At 41.2% G+C, this 16817-nt stretch overlaps 1 protein-coding gene across 2 annotated transcripts in view; it reads left to right on the top strand.

The window, feature by feature from the left end:
- The window catches only part of PITPNB (phosphatidylinositol transfer protein beta), a 56770-nt gene that overhangs the window by 22825 nt on the left and 17128 nt on the right, over positions 1–16817 (top strand). For both annotated transcript variants that reach the window (XM_074356735.1, XM_074356736.1), the window contains exon 8: positions 13473–13550. In XM_074356735.1, coding sequence (XP_074212836.1) covers positions 13473–13550 — 78 coding nt within the window. The remainder of the gene's footprint in view (positions 1–13472; positions 13551–16817) is intronic.

The following is a 16817-nucleotide window of genomic DNA, read 5'->3' as shown; positions in this document are numbered from 1 at the left end:
CAACGTGATTAGACCCACAGTGTAACTGAGTACTTTAGTGGATGCTTTGACATATTTACATAATTGAAGGGTGACATTGTCAAAATAACTCTAGGAACAGGGAGTTGTAAGAATCTGTCAGTGTGACTCAGGGTCACAGAGTAATGTGCTGTAGAAATCATACATACATTTACTTGTTGCTTGGTTTTTTCATTGGTGACTTATGAGAAGTCTGAGTAGGACTATTAGCCTCTATAATTTTCTAGAAGCTTCATCACTGCCTCATGAAACAAGCTGAGCAGTCTGGGATTTCTGCATAAATGGTCTCATCCAGTTTCTTTTGACTACATGCAAAACAGATTTCCTGTTTCAGTGGAAGGAGGCATTGGAGTGAAGCACTAAGACATTATATCCTTTGGGAAGGAAGGCTTCTTCTGCTGGGCATTCTAGCAGGGACTGAGCAGAGCACCCTGTGTTCCTGCAGAACGTAGCCCTGCCTCCACATCTCCTCCCTCCTCTTGGCCTCCTCCCCCTACCCCATTGCAAATATAACCCAAGTACTGCTCCTGAAAAGCCTTCCTCAGTCAAATTGGGTGTCCCTTGGGGGCCCAGATTGTACTGTATGTATATCATCTCTCTGTTTCTAGGACTCAGCAAGATGCTCAATGTCTGACATTCAGTGCACTTTTCAGTAAAGTTTGGTGGGTCAAAAAGAATTTGCAGATTTGTTTCCTCTGTGGTGTTAAAAAAAGGGGGGGGGCAGTGGAGGGGGTGGAGGAAATTAAGTTTTTGTTATTTCAATATTAAATGAACAAATGCTACTTTAGTTCTTCCTTTACTAATCTTAGATCATAAAGTATATGTGATGTGTCTTCAGTTCTAAAAGCTGTCATTTCTAAATGAGCGGATGCCTCTGTCAGAGTAAAAAGTGTTTTAGATCAGATTGTAAGGATGAATCAAGGTATCCAGCGTAAAACGTCAGAATATAAGTTTTAAAGTATTTTTAGTTTCTAAAGTTGTCCCTGATACACAACCGCAGTAAAAAGTGGAGACTTCTTTAAACGTCCTGATGAAATGCACATGCAAATCTTCAACTCATTTCCAGAATATACACAAATGAGTCAGTTGACATCTGCTTCTGCTTTTTTTTAAGGTATAAATTTGAATCTGGCCCCTTTTAATCATCTCCAGCACTTTGTCTAAGTAGCTTTCCAGGATTTGTATACAAAAGTCACTTCCCAGGAGAGGAAGACTCTTTAAAGTGTAAGCCGAAGTGTACACATGATTAACATCAGAGAGACCTTCGTTTTTGGAAGTAATTTGAAAGAAAATGAGCATGGTTTAAAAAGAGAGAGAGGAAGAAATTGGAACCACATTTTTAGATATTTATGTTTAACCAGAGAGGATTGTACCAGCCTTCCTCTGTAGTATATGCTGCTTCTTAGCATATGCCGTAGGGCTTTATTTTTATAATTTCCAGTTTTTTATAGAAATAATGTTCAATTCATATTTTTGAGGCTCACAGTTCTAAAAATGGTATATAGCCTAACATCTGTTTTTTAGAAGTCAGTAATAAGCAAATATTAATGGTGTAAAAGTATTCATTTCTTTGGGAAATATAGTTTAAAAATACAGATCTATTCCAAATTACAATGCAGCAAGTTTAAAGAGAGAATGAATTTTTTCCCCTCATTTTTCACCATGTTGGAGTGTATTAATTAGACGTAAAAGATGTTTCCCAGATGAGGCATTTCTAAATCAAGAGTTGCCCAGTTTTGTAACCTTACTGGGGTTTCACTGGTGTTTCAGTAAAAGGAAGAGACACAAGCTAGAAACTCACATGCCATATTGCTTCTGGGTCACAGATAGGATGTGCAGGGTATGCTCAGAATGATAAGGTCCTTCATTGCCCTTTTGTCGTGGACAACTCAGTAAGCTCGTGCTCCTGAGCCCAAGCGCAGATTTCATTCATCTCTCTTCCTTTTGTCCTTTTTAAACCCCCCTCTGCCCCAGTTGTTACTCCCATGCCCTCATCTTTACCTGCCCATGAGTATAGTTGCCATAATTGCTTTGTCATATTTGCTCCAAGTCCTTTTTTCTGGTGCCTCTCTGCATTTGCAAATCCCTGCCACCCCAGAAGTGGTGGAGAGGGAGTGTCTCACACTGTGGGCTCAGACCTGTGCCCTGCAGCCCTGACGCCTGCCCCAGTAGCCAAACCTTCTCAGGGCTTTGGTCCTCAGGTTGGACTCTGGACAGCTCTGTGCCACTGGTTTCCAACAGAATACTTCTGAGCAGCTTTTTCAGCAGGAGCTCCTGGAGCAAAGTGTGGCTCCAATCACTTGTCACACTTCTTTCCTTGATACCCCAAGGGACATAGGTGCTCCCAGGTGAGAGGCTGGGGCTGCTGATAAAGTTCACTCTCCCTTGTGGTGCCTAGAATCACCTCTGCTCCACCCCAGCCCGCTGAGGCAGCCCCTCACCCCCACCCCTTGTTTGGGCTCCTTTGTAGAACACGCCCACCATGGCCATGAGGCTGTTCTGAACATGTGTGGATCTCAGTTGTGGCTGGTTCTGCCCACTGGTCTAGTTCTCTGAACGTTTTTTGGAGGAAACGAGCTGCTTTTAGGGCTGCTGAGGCCCTCTGGGGAGCATTGTGGCTAACTCCTAAGCTTGCCTCTCAGAACCTTAGCTAGGTCTGAACCTTAGCTAAGGATTCGGGCCCAAACCCTTTTCATTCAAGCAAGGTTTGCCTCTGGGCAGCTTGTTAGAAATGCATATTCTTGGCCCCCTCCCAGGTCAGAACCTTGGGGGCTCTGGTCTCAGTCCAGCTCTCCAGGTGGTCCCTGCTTACTCTTGGGAAGTGCTCTCCTGTACTCTCCGTGGTAAAGACTGTAGAGGGGGGCACTCTTCTAGGATTTTGGAAGCAGAAGGAATCTCAGTTGAAGGCCATGGTCCAAAACATTCACAGCAATTGTTATTTATACTATTAAGGAGTTTGAGCTCAGGAAAGAGCTGTAACTCTCCACAAGCCATATAACCAGTGGAAGGGGAGCCAGGACTCAAAAGCAGGGCTGCTGACTTAGTTTTGCCTTTCTAGAACATCTCACGATGTTTCTTCCTTTGCGTTATGTTGCTTAAAAGCATTCTTAATTTGTTTAAAGTAAACAAGCAGCTGCCCGCTCTCCCGTCCATCTCCCTTAGCCCTCAGTGACCAGCAGTTCATCGGTGGCCTTGGTTACCTCCTCCCGTAACTGCACACCTTCCGCATATTTGGAAATTTGCATACGTGAAATAGAATAAAAGGATTGGAGATCCTAAGATGTCTTTTGGTGTGATTACTTAGAGCACACCGCTCACGTATTTTTTTAATGTTCATTTAGCAAACATTTATTGGAACTTGCTGTTTGCACTATTGGAGTGGTAAATATTTTTCCAGATAAAATAATAATTGTATCTGTCTGCAGAGAGTGCAAGATTCTTAAACAGTGAACTTGTTTGAGTGTTTCTAAGTGGCTCGGAGTTAGTTTGTCCCAGTTGCTGCTGTGTGTCTCCTGGTGTTGAGTATCCCTTCACCAAACAGCTTTTTTTCTTGCAACTGTCAGAGAGGAGTGCTGGGCTCCAGGGTGTCGGCAATGTCCGGGTTCCAAGGCTAACTGGAGATGGGAGACTGGAGTTTAGTGCTTTATTGCGAATCCGAAGACATAATGGGACTGTTGGGCTCGCCCATGGTAATCTTTTCCAGTATGGTAATGTCCAGGAATATGAATTGGTTTTTAAAGTTTGTACTTTTTGCTTCTTCTTTCTAGCATTGACCATTTGATCTTCAGTTATGGTCCATTTCTTTGGTGAATATTTTGGTAGGCAGAACAATGTCCCATTTTAGTTGCGAGCAGAAATATGCTAAGCTGTACCTGATTTTCTGAAATCTTGGTTGCCTTTGGAAATGAACATATAAGGCTTGCCTTCCTCTGTCTGCCTTTCCAGGTGGAGGCCTTTGCCTTTCAAATCCTAGCTCAGGGCTGAAGGTGTATCTCAGACACAGACTTGCATTAACTCAATTCACACAAGCCAGAGTACAAACCGGATGCCAGTTCGTTCTTCTGTAGCAGGGACTGTCCCTTCTTCAGACCTAAAATGCACCCTCCACTCCAGTGCATCATTTCCCAGGGTTGGGAACAGAATAGCAGAATATTAAGTACATGGGGTCAGGAGCCAGGCTGCCTGGATTCAAGTCCCAGCCGTGCATTTTAATGTAAGCTCTCTTGAGTTTCAGTTTTCCTCATTAACAAATTTGGGATAATAACATTGTGGTGAAGGTAATGATTTAATACACTTAAAGAACTTAGAACAGTACCTGGAATAAATTAAGCACCTAATGAATGTTAGTAATAACAACTCTTTAAAAAAAAAAAAAAGACTTGCCTTTCAGTGCATTTAGGTATTTTCACTTTGAACGCCATTTCATTATTTGAGTGTCAAACAGTGTGGCACTTTATCATTGTTTTAAACCACCAATGTGTATCTTAAAGTTACTGCTCTTTTGAAAGATACTTTTTGCTAAATGTCAGCCTTGGAACACTGATGAGACTTGGTTTAATTTATTTAGGCATGTACATTTTGGTCACACTTTTAAGCAGTGCTTGTTTCTTGTGCTCTAGGAAGGATTCGGGCATATCTTTTCTTTTGATCAGACATTCTGTGAGACTGTGTCCAGATGTTATACATTTGAGTAGATAGCTTTGGCAGCATGTGCTTTATTGCACTGCCTTTAAAAAAAAAACTTCATAATTTTAAAGAAATGTAAGAATCATAAAATACGCTTTCTAAATAATCTTTATAAGATTAATTTTTTTCTCTTTAAAATTAGGAACATGGTGAAATCTGACTGGAAAAATTTAAATATTAGATCAGGCTTTATGAAATTGTTAATGTTTGTTAGCTTTTGAGCTACAGAGATGACTTTGGGGTCATCCTAACAGATCTTTGAAATTAAGCTCTGTCTCTGATAACCCTAAGTGGTCAGCACTGACTCCGCTCCTGGTCCTTCCCTCACAGCTTTCAAAAACTCCTGCATCTTAGATGTTACTTTTGTTCCAACTGTTGCCTCTTCCTAAGAAGGGCTTTCTGCTTCCCAGGGCTGTGGCTACCCGGTTCTTTAGCCCTGAAAAGAGCTTTTGTTTATTAGAAGTCTGTGGCTGAGATCCAGCAAGTGGGAGGAGAGCCTGTGGCTGCCAGAGGCTTCTTCGGTTCCCTTTGGCAGGGGCAGACCCTCGGTCTCCGAGAGCACCTCTTCCTTCTGCCATTAGAATGAACCTAGACATTCATTTCTATCTTAAAAGGGTGTAATTTATCCCTGGTGTTTGTGCAAGAGCTCCAAAAGCTCTTTATTAAATAAAGCTCCTAACTTGTAGTAGTAGCCTCCTTGAACTCAAACCAAAGCAACTCAAGTACAGGTTTTGAGGTAGCAGTGGTCTGATTTTGCTAAAGAAACTTCCACTTGCCGAAGACTTGTCTCATCTCACTTCGCTGTGCTGTGATGCAAACCACTGTAAGATCCTTTTTGTAGTAAGTTACAGAGGTCTTTTCCCCCCATTCTCAAGGAAGATATAAATAAATGTAAGTGTGGTTCTTACTAAAAAGAAATGTGAAAGTGTTCCCCACTTTATTCTGCTGCCTTACATGGTCAAGTGCTTTCAGAACACTTAGAAGACTTGCATCCAGTGATGGATTTAGAGAATGTCCTGCATATTTGAAGGCATAGCTGGATGGCAGTGCCCTCTTGTGGGAAAAAGACACATTGCTAAGATTTAAGCAAGCATGAAATAAGCAAGGATTTTTAAAATTTCTCTGAAAAATCTGCATGTATGAGCTTACGTTACACAAAATACTTTTTCCTCTAGAACCCATTATTACTATTTATTTCTAACCTCTTCCACGTTTTCAAAGTAAAAAAAGTATAGTGAGGGTGGTGGTGAAGGTGGCCGGGTGTAAAGAGTTCTTGCTCCAGTTCCTGGGTGGGGGAAACACTGGTTAAGGGTTTGAAATTTTTTTTTTGAGCAGCTGATGGCAGATATTTTTAAAGAAATCAGTATAAACAATTCCAAATCAAGTTTTTAAAGTGAATTCCTTATAAAAGCTCATTCTGTCAGTGTAATCTTTCTTAAAGAACATTCTTTAGGCTGAGAGGAGCAGAGGTCCTTTCAGGTACTTGAGTCTTATCTAGTGATAAAGTATAAATCACATCACATTTTTGCAGTAATGTACCATGGTGCCTGGGGGTCCACAGAGCAGCATCTGCTGAGTCCCGGCTCTTCTGCTCAGCCCTGGTGGACTTGGGTGAGAGATTTCACTTCCTCACCCCCAGTGGCTATGGTCATACCTTTGTTCCAAGATTGTAAGGGTTAACTGGGGAATGTGTGTACCTGGCACATAAGTAAGTTTTCCAAAAATAGTAGCAAGAATGATGCTGCTGATCAGATTTTGCTCTTGCTATAAAAAAATTAATTTTTTTTCCTGTAATTATTTCCTATTTAGTTTTGTTAAATTAGTGCTAATGGGTTAAATGGGGTCCTGGGACTTAGGGACAGCTGTGCCTGAAGGCGAAATCTTGAACCAGCATGGATATCTTACTGGAGAGGGCTCACTCTGAATTTTCAAAAGGACATTTCCCCCTGGATTTTAGTTTAAAGAATTTGATGTAGTATGTTCTGTGATCTACTGACATTATGTTAAAACTTTCCTAAGCATTTTATTTTAGGCATATGTGATTCAATTTTAAAGTATACAATGTTTAACAATCATATTTAACAAAACTGACTTGTTAGTATTTTGAAACGTGTTTCATTGATGGTCAGAGTTTAAAATAGCTTCATTTTTAAATGCTATAATATATAAACATAACAATAAATATAATGTACCAGTAACAAATATGTTGTATATTTGTGCATGAAACACTGGCTCACCCAAACCAGTAGCCCACCCATCCCTGAGGGGAGGTCTTGGGAGTGCCCACAGCCCTGTGCTATCCAGGAACACCCTTTCTGGAGCCCAGCCATTTGGTTTCCCTGCTGGGTCTGTCGTGTCAGGCTTTTGGTTGTAACTTTTTCTCATAGCTGAAACTCTGATTTTTTTTTTTTTCCCCTCTATTAATTTGCAACCTTCCAAAGGCTTTGGGGGTCTGCCTCCGTAAACATGACAGTGTTGGCAGTCTCTGGCTGTGATTTGGATGAGATGAGAAGGGATGGAAGAGGCGATTAGCCTGGCTGTGCTCTAGCCCAGCAGTGCTCTGGGCTGTGGCCACCTTTCAGCACAGATCTCTGTTGACAGCCTCTGCCCTCCTTCCCTGTCCGCCCTGCTCGCCCTCCCCAGCTCTCTGTGCTGGGTCTCTGTGAGATTAAAAAGATTACAAGAAAGTGTTCTGTTTGGGTGTGTAGGTTTGACTGCATTTCTCAGTTCTCAGTGCAGTTGTTTAAAAATTCAGTTTTTAGGATTCATTGGTGGAAAGCCAGTAAGGATTAATGAGAGGGCTGAATTAGAGAATATTTTTTAATGCAGTTTTGTTCCTCTGAGGTACATTCAGTAACAGAAACTAGGCCAACAAGTTATTGACAATTAGTGGTCCTTTGGGAGTCTGCTTTAATGAATAGATAAGAATGATTTGTAATTAGCATAATAATTATATGCAAATGCATGCTTCTGAATTGCTCTAAAACACTTCTGAACTGTCTAAACGGCCCTCCTGAGATCTTGTTACTCTATTAATTTGTGTAGCAAATCTTTTTTTCATAGATCATGCAAAGATAAACTTCAGTCCAGCCCCTGTCCAAATTATTATGAATTCCAAGGTGGTAGGACCTGAATTAATGAGATTTACTTATACTATATTAATGGTACTCTGTGGGAACCTGAAAGGGTGAGGAGTCACTGGGGAGATGTAATTAAAAATAGAAAAGAAAGCTGCTTATTTGAAAATAACTGTTGAAATGAGTTTCTTAAACAAGTTAGTAAATGTTATTTCTCTTTACATCTCTGTTACTTGCTATTGCAAAATTTAATGCAAACTTTTTTTTTTAAATGGGCTTTCCCTTTGGAGTCTGGCTTGAGATTTTCAGCTCAGTTAGTTATGCACGAGGGTCAGCGGTGATAGGATCTAGGAACTCCTTTTTTCCAAGTGCCACAGGACTGAAAAATTCAGGACAGTGCTAATAAACGGTGTTTGTTATTTATCTTCATATTTAATTCAGCCTTTTCCCCCAGCCTCATCTTCACTTTTAGGATGTGATTGGAGGAAATGAACTTCGTTAAGTTGAGTGGTAGTACCTCTGCACCTTAAACTTAGTGATTACCTTTGAGCTGTTTGAATAGATACCTAATTAATCATCTTACACCAAAGGAAAGCATTTTACAGCAGGCTACAGGATCCTAATGTCTCCGTCCGGTTTTCCTGTTTACCATGTAGAATTGTTTCTCTTTCCCGCGGTGGGGGGTTGGGGGTGACCTGGTGGGTGCTGTTTTATAAGCAGGTGTTGAGGAGTTGCTAACACATGTGGGTTGGGTGCTCTTTTCCTTGGTTTACCTGAGCCTCACCTGTGGTAACCCAGGGACAGTTCTTTAAGCAGTTTCTGGTGTTGGAGCTTATCCTGATTTTTCCACAAGCTGTCAAGAAACACCAACCATCCTGCCCCCGCCGCCTACTCACTTCCCCATTCATAATCATGAGTTCAGTATGGGCTCAAGGACGTTTGGGTTGGCTCAGCACAGATTTCTGTACTTGCATTTTGGGGGACAGCCACTATGCTAAAAGATTCATAAAACTATTATTCTTTGTCTCCAAAATGAATCTTGTTTCTGTTGAGAGTTTCTATTGAGAGCTGTAGTGAGTAACAGATGTACACCCAAGAGGTAGCACAACTTTTGTATTCCAGTGACAGAAAACAGTTATTTATAAGAATTTAATGAATGTATTCTGTGGCTCCAGCGTGGAGACTCAGTAATCCATTTATTTACCGTAGTATATTTTATTTGTTCTCCAAGAGTGTCTTGACTTTCACTTGCCTCCTTTTTTACTTAAATAAGAGTTTTCAATTAAATAGAGTTGTATTAACACTAATTCGAATCTACCTTATGCTGCTACCATTGCTTTTTTTTTTTTCTGTTGTTCAGGCACTAGCATTGGTGGAGTGAGCGGTGTCTGGGGACATTACACCTAACTTGATAATGATGGTTTTACTAAGCCTTATCCTGGCCAGGCCTCTGGGCATTATACAGATAATTAAAATTTGATCATAAAAAAATTTTTAAACACAATGCACCTTAGCAATAAGATTTTTCTACTTCCAAACATGATTTTTAAAACTCATTTTAAAAATACATTTCCTTGGCTTAGTGAATTTGCTTTCTTTTTTTTTTCCCAAGGATTACAGAAAGTGCATAGCAAATTCAGCCTTCAGAATACCCAGGAGCTGAAGACTCAAGTAGGCTACAGCTGTCTTCACCCACAGTATTCTAAAAGAACTAATGAGATGAGAAGTCTGCAGCTGGTGGCAAGCACAATAAACCATGAGCCAAGGGCTTCTCTTCATCAGAGCCTCCCCTTTCCCCATGGGATCCCAAAGGAGACAGAATACTAACAAAGCCAGCAGGCTGTCTCATTCCACACTATTGCTCATTTGCAGCTATAATTGGTAGCTGAGGTTGCATTCTGTATGCTGAAACCGTCATACATGAAGGAATATATTTGTTCATTGTGATACGGATATAAATCGGCCAGTTTTCAAATACAGAAAGACCAAACTAGATACCCAGCAATAAAACTGCAGCAGAGACACTATTCAAAAAATTAAATGTTTGTTACATTGAAGTACAAAACAGGTTGTTAAAAAAATCACACCTGCTTCTGCTTTTTAATATCTTGCTACTTAATTCAACTGATTAAACATTTACGTATTCAAACTATCATTAAAAAGCACAAAAATTCCTAGGTTTTGACAAGATGCATTATCCTCATCTGTCAAGGTTAAGGTGCTATTGTTAATAATTGAGTCTTGTTACATTCCCAGTGTATCTTTAGTGTTTTGTATTCAAGAGAAAAAAGCAGAGGGAAGACCTGGCTTTGGAGATGTATGTATATGTATGTATGTGTGATATTTTATATGCACACACTCAAACCTAATAGGAAAATCCACTTTGGTCTCTCTGGTGGTGCTGCTGCTGCTTGGCATTTTTGAAACGTGTTTTGCGTATCTGGCATTTGTGGGCACCCCTCCTCCATCTCTGTACTAGAAGGAGCCCTGGTCAGAGAGTGAGGAGACTTGTGTTCAAGTCCAAGCGTAGGGGAGCCACACCACCTCCTTGTCAGACTGTGGTGTCCTTATCTGTGAGGTAAAGCGGCTTGTGTGGTCTTCAGGGTGCAGTTCACATCTATAGTTTTGTGACTCCATAGTTTAGAAAAGTTATCCAGTGAACAGTTAGCACTAATAATGAAGGTTTGGAAATAAACTTTCTGGAATAGTGTATTAGGTCCAGAGTGGAGAACTTTTGAAGTGTTATTCCATGATCTTCATTCAGTTAATTAACCTATGTCAAATAGGTATTGAAAATCCCTGACGTTGTCACCCTGGTATGGAGGTGGGTGGGGTTAGGAAGGAGAAAGGAGTGTTGTGCGAAAGTCCTTCTAACCCATCCGCTCACATTTTCACGTTCACTGGTGCCATAATCCGTTATGCTTAGGTCCATCTTCTAGGGCGAGTCACCCCTTTAATTCACCTCTACGTGAAAATAATTAATGCTGACTGTAATTTAGACCAAGCTTGGTTTTCTGAAATTCATAGCAATTTTCATTCTTAAAAATTTAATTAAGTTAAATTTTCCTAAACTCAGTACCTTGGTTTGTGTACTACCCTTTTGTATACTGCCAGCCTTACTGATACTTGTGCACATTTTGCTCTGTGGCTTTTGTTTTTTCGGTCAGCACATTTAGAATCCACAGAGATAGTCCTGCAGTCTCTATTTTGTCGGTTCTAAGATCCCCTCCTCCCTATATTTCCCCTCGTATTTTAATAAATTCAGAGTCAGGATTTTGTCTTCCAGTTGTGGCATGTTTTATTGGCTTAGTGTTTTCCTTTTTAATGGTACATAAAATAATGGAGCATTCTGTAACTGGCAGCCTCTTAAATTCAGGAAATGTGGTGTTTACTATTCAGCTTATGCCAGGCTCAATATCTAAGATTTTGTGAAAAACAAAGATAAAAACTTGAGCATCATGCCCCCACAGTAAGGTCACACCCCAGTGAGTAAAAAAGAAAAAAGAAGTCTTTTTCCCTCAAATGGGATGAGCTGTTACATGAACTGGCCAGGCCTCTGGGCATTATACAGATAATTAAAATTTGATCATAAAAATTTTTAGCACAATGCACTTTACCAATAAGAGTTTTCTACTTTTAAACATGATGCTACAACTCATTTTAAAAATACATTTCCTTGGCTGGTGTCAGCTGGTTTCAGTTCTGACCGTAACCCTTCTCTCCACTCTCTGTTGGCAGTTAATGTGTACTCCCTGGGGTTTCCGCTACCTTTTCTTTGCTTTCGCTCTTTTCTTTCCTCCCAGCTAGACTGTAACTTTCTGGAAGCTAAAGCCAGGTGTTGACTTTCCTCATGTCCTTAGACCCCTTGGACTATGTCTTAGCATCCTGCGCACTGCATGGCTCACGTGTAGTGCACCTTCTGCCTGATGGATGTTGAATAAATAGAGCTTGAGTTGAGGAAGATGATGTCAAAAGTGATTATTTGATATACTGTTGAATATTCTCAGTTTGGGAGAACAGTGAGCTTGTCTCTGGGTTTCCAAGCCTCTGACCTAGAAGAAAATGTGTTCCAGAGTGAGTTGGCCACATACGTTGGCAGGACAGCCGATTTCTCACTGTGAATCCAGGTCCTGAGACCACCTGTGCAGTTGATCCTTTTCTCAGTCTGCAGTGAGGCTGTTAATTTTTAGGGTGCAGTTCTAAAGTGGAATTTAAGAATCACGTTAGCTGGCAGTAATTGAACTTCCTGCTGATGTGCCGAGACACACCAACAACCGGAGTTGTCCGACTCCTTGCCGTCGGCTCATCGCAGTTTGTTGTTGCTGGCTAAAGCCGACTGACCCAGTGCCTGTGGCTGCACTGTGTTGCATATTTTAAAGCTGTAAGACCCAGGGTGGCCAGCGAGGCTTGCCCGTATAATAATTTTAGCCCTTTGTGGGGCTTTTGTAGCTGCTTAGAAAGACAACATTTAGACAGGCTTCAGGTTTAGGGGTCACATATTTTCCCAATTGTTTTTAACGTTTTGTTGTCTACCTGAACCTCACATATTTCCTTCCTCACATAATTTATTTAAAACTTTCTCTTTAGGAATTACTAACATGTCATATGCATTTACTGAGGACTGTTGAGTCTTGATTGGCTGCTTCTCGGCATGTTTTCTTTGGTTTGTGAAAGTTTGTATTGAACACGCCTTTGGAGCGTGTTCCCTGCTTGCACTGCCCTTATCGCTAAAGCAGTGATTTTTCAAATTTGACTTGTCTGGGCATTTTTCTCAAAGTATGTGGTCCCTCCACAAATGCTGTGAAGGACCCCTGGTTTAGAAATTCTGCTTGGGAAGGAAGGGGCTCTCCCTTTGTAGTGTTTTCAGCTGACCTCTGTTCTCTGTTACTACTACAGCTCATTTCTTTTTTTAAATCTGAATGTTAGCTCTTCAAAAGTAACTTGTTACTTCTTTCTGTAGATCGTGTGTATGTACGTGTGTTACTGACCAAAGAACTTTGTAAAGCAGATAGAATTAAAAGGATTTACTCCTTTCATGTTTTCTGTGCTATCAGGAAGAGGATATTAAGGGAAACAGGCTTTACACACACAAGAACCTTTCATAAAACCAGAGTTGGGGCTCTTCCCTCTGGCATAATGTAACTGAGGCAGTCCCATTGTGGAGTCATAAGCCTCTCCCCCGCCTCAGTTGGCTGTGCAGGGGCTGACAGAAGTGTGGTCCCTAAGGTCCGTGCCCCCCATTGACATGTCAGAGAGTCCGTGGTTCTGATCTGTTCCCAGTCACAGTAGTCTGGTGTCATGATCGCTGGGTATTGTCCGCGCTGGGATGGATCTGCTTTATTTCTTGAATGTAATTATAATATATATCAAAATGCTGAAGCTGCTGAAAATTGTTGGAAGATTTGTTCTTGGAGATAACTATCCAGCAACTAGTCATGGTGGACTGCTAGTCAAGACTTTATTATTTTTTATTATGTAGTTGTTTTGCCTCAAGGCACAACTTTAAAGCAAAGAGAACCAAACTGAGAACTTCATGTCGTGTAGAAGCATTTTCCTGCGTTTATGCAAAAGCACAGTAAGCCCAGTCGGGTTCTGTCATGTGTCTTAGTAGCTGCAAAGGGCTATTCTGGCAAGGTGAAAGAATTTTCTCTGGTTTTCTTCTCTGCCTCTGACTTTGTTTTGCTTTTGCAGGACTACAAAGCTGATGAAGACCCAGCATTATTCCAGTCAGTCAAGACCAAGAGAGGCCCTTTGGGACCCAACTGGAAGGTACTGGATGCTGACCTTTTTGACAGGCAGAGTCTTGGCAGCAGAACACTTGACAGGTCCTGAGTCTGGAAGAGCTGGTGACGTTTAAGTGAAAAATAGAAATGGCAAAAAATAGTTTTATTTGTGATAAGGACTCACAGCCAGTTGCAGTTGGCCAGCAAGGCTGTGCTGCATTAACAAACAGAGCCAGACTGTCACTCTCAGCATACTGCTGTTCTGATAACTCTTAAAAGAGACAAGCGATTTAGTCTTTGGGGATTGTAATGCTCTCTTTTGAGACTTGAAGCAGTATAAAAATCCATGTTAAATGAAGGTTGACAGTTTAAATTTAGTCTTAGTAAAAACTGAGCAAGTTCCCCTTCCCCGAGCTCATGTTCCTGGCCTTTTAATAGTTGTATTTTGGAAAGCAGGGTACCAGAGAACAATTTTGATGGCAAGTAGTTGTTTTCTAATCAAGAGCACATCCGTACTTTATTCATGGCAGTAAGAAAAGCAATGTTAAGGTGATAATTTAAATTGCTATAGAAATATAATGGATTTTAAAGACATCCACTAAACTAAATGACAAACCCTTAGAGAAGGCTTAATGTGTTGATGGCAAGTTATTACAGTTAATTTGACAGAAGAAGAGGAGCATAAAAACCTAAACATGCCCAGAGCAGATTTTCCACCAACAGGATTTTACTTGGTAACCAGTCTGTTTATGCTGAAGACAGTCACAGGTCATTGGTAAATGACGTCTAGGTGCTAGTTGCTGCCTGCAGACAGGGGATTACTGTAACAGCCCCACAGTAACCCCGTGAGTGGTTCTCCATGGGTGTTGGACTGTTTTGGACTGTCTTGCACATCAATTAAAATGAAGAATGAGTCTGACTTCTATACGAAATGATTCATAATTATCTTATTTCACATTTGTTCTCCGGGTAGAGTTTGGTTCAAGATTCTCCCGGTTTTAATGGCCATGACTGGAGACTTCTAATACCCAGAAAGTGATAGATGCCGCCTACAAATTAAGGAACAAGTTCAGTATGCATGTTCTAAATTTACTCTGATGGATTAAAAAAAATTTCCCCACCCTTTTCCAGATTTTTAACTGTGAACTGTAGAACTCACCCTGAGTCAGAGGAGAAGCCTTCCTCTGAGATTTAACACTGGCCTTAAAGGAGAGTCATGCTAGACCGGGCGAGTGGCTGCTTCTAAGGTTGCTGTATCTTCTAAAAGGCCGTCTGGCCCCGATAAGTACCAACCTTTAGCTGATGATATTTTCAGGGAATAGAGGGGCTTGACGTTGAGACTCGGAGGTGGATTAAATATTGAATTTTCTTGAAATTGTCGATTTTTCGAGTTATAAACTTGGAAAGGCAAAGTTCCATTATGTGGTGGGCTATTATGTTTGGGTGCAAATCTTTCCTGAAGGAACTCTCAACAGGCAGCAAAAGTAGTTTGATACTGTGACTTTTACCTGATCTCCAGCCTTTAGGAACTTGTAATATGATTTTTATTCCTTTTTTTATTTATGATTTTTACCTTTTTAAACTAATATTGCTTTGTCTTTTATTGTCGGTTAATGGTTATTTAAAAGTCTAGAATAGGTTTAGTTTTTAGAAATAATACGAATTTTACATTTTTCCAGGTTTCAATAAAGCAGTTTTTTACCCAATTTTGTACAGGGGAAGGGGGCCGATAAACGGTAGCTTGAATGCTGGCTGGTAGTGACGCCTTTCTCCCCACTTGCCTGTTGGTTGTTAACTTGAGCCAAATGATGGTAGATGCCGCTGCTCCTAGGTTGGGTTACTGTTGAACTGAATTTCGGTAAGTTACCATGACCTCAGAAATAACTAGGGTAACCAAGAATAACTAATTAGACCATCACTTACTGCTGTGATAGAAAACGGAGAGTAAGCCAACGGCTAGCTGACGATGCGGCATACAGAAAAACAGGAGGCTGTGGACTAACTTGATCTTAGCAGCATCTCCTGCAGCTGCTCAGGCCCCGATTGTCAGTACCTGTACCCGCCACGGCACCAAAGAGCCCTGGGGAGGGAAGATGGTTGGAGATTTCTATACTTCTGAAATATGAGAGTAAGGAAGAAATACATGGTAACTAAGGCAAAAAGGAAGAAGGAATCCTGTTCTGGACCCACGATTGCAAGACTGCTCCAGTATAAGTGTTGCCTGGTAGTCCCACGCTGCTCCAAAGGCCCTCCGTGTCCCTCAGCAGAAACTCACCTCCCCAGCACAGGTTCCAGAGTGTTTTCACAGCTAAGGGCACAGCCTGTGGTCTTTTTGAAACTTTCCCTAACTTATCCCACAGTGATATTTTCCTTCTCAATTACTGCGGTATTTACTGCTTGTCTGCTCCAGACTGGATGAGGGAAAAGAAACTTTTCCTTGGTGCCAGTCACTATACAAGGTCGTATTTAATCTTCACAACCTTCCTGTGGGGTAAGTACAACTGCTTCATTTTATAGATGAGAAACATGGCCAGAGAAACATGGATAATAATTACAGGAGAAACAGGCGGATGCCTGCCATTTCTGTAAGCCCCTGGTTCAGCGCTAGTCACAGAGGTGTGTAAGGCATGGAGATGTAGCCAACTCTGGCTCTTGATCCAGAGATCCCAGATCACCAGTCTGCACCTTTATGCCCTGTTGCACCATGGCAGTTGTGCAGCTCTCTGTATTCATGGTATTTGCCAGAATTTGATACTTCCTGTTAATACCAGCCATACATTTCCAGTGGCTAGAGGAAAGTGTCACTAAGGGAGACCCATTAAAAATCCATCATGAATCTATCACAGGTTGTGACTTAAATCAGTTAACCCTAACTCGGAGCCTCGCTTTCCATGTCTTTAAAATGGGAATATTAGTAACTGCCCCAGAAGGTGGTTGTGAGGACTAAATGAAGTAGTGAACATTACATTCCCAGCACAGTAGAGGTGCACAATAAATGGTAGCTTTTATCATTGCTCTCATGCTTTTGTCTTTGAAACTAAAAAGCCTTTATCATCTCTGGGGTTCATGAGATCGATAAACATGCTACCCTGTTTATGACACATTTACTCCTCTTCTCTGTCTGGTATCCAGCGGTTCCCCTGCTTCTAGTGTCTGGGGATTGTCGAACGCGTCCTGGCTCACCTGGCCTCACCCCTCATGACTTGGGTCAGCTGTAAAGCAGAAGCCACACAGTTCAGAGAGCTTTTGCCAGCAGGGGATCATGGGGTTGCCAGGGAATTGATTTTCATATTTTCTGTATTTGTTAAGAATA

The sequence above is a fragment of the Camelus bactrianus genome, chromosome 32 (assembly GCF_048773025.1).
Source record: "Camelus bactrianus isolate YW-2024 breed Bactrian camel chromosome 32, ASM4877302v1, whole genome shotgun sequence".
Taxonomy (NCBI): Eukaryota; Metazoa; Chordata; class Mammalia; order Artiodactyla; family Camelidae; genus Camelus; species Camelus bactrianus.
Note: the sequence above shows the minus strand (reverse complement) of the source record. Positions and strands in the feature narration are given on the sequence as shown.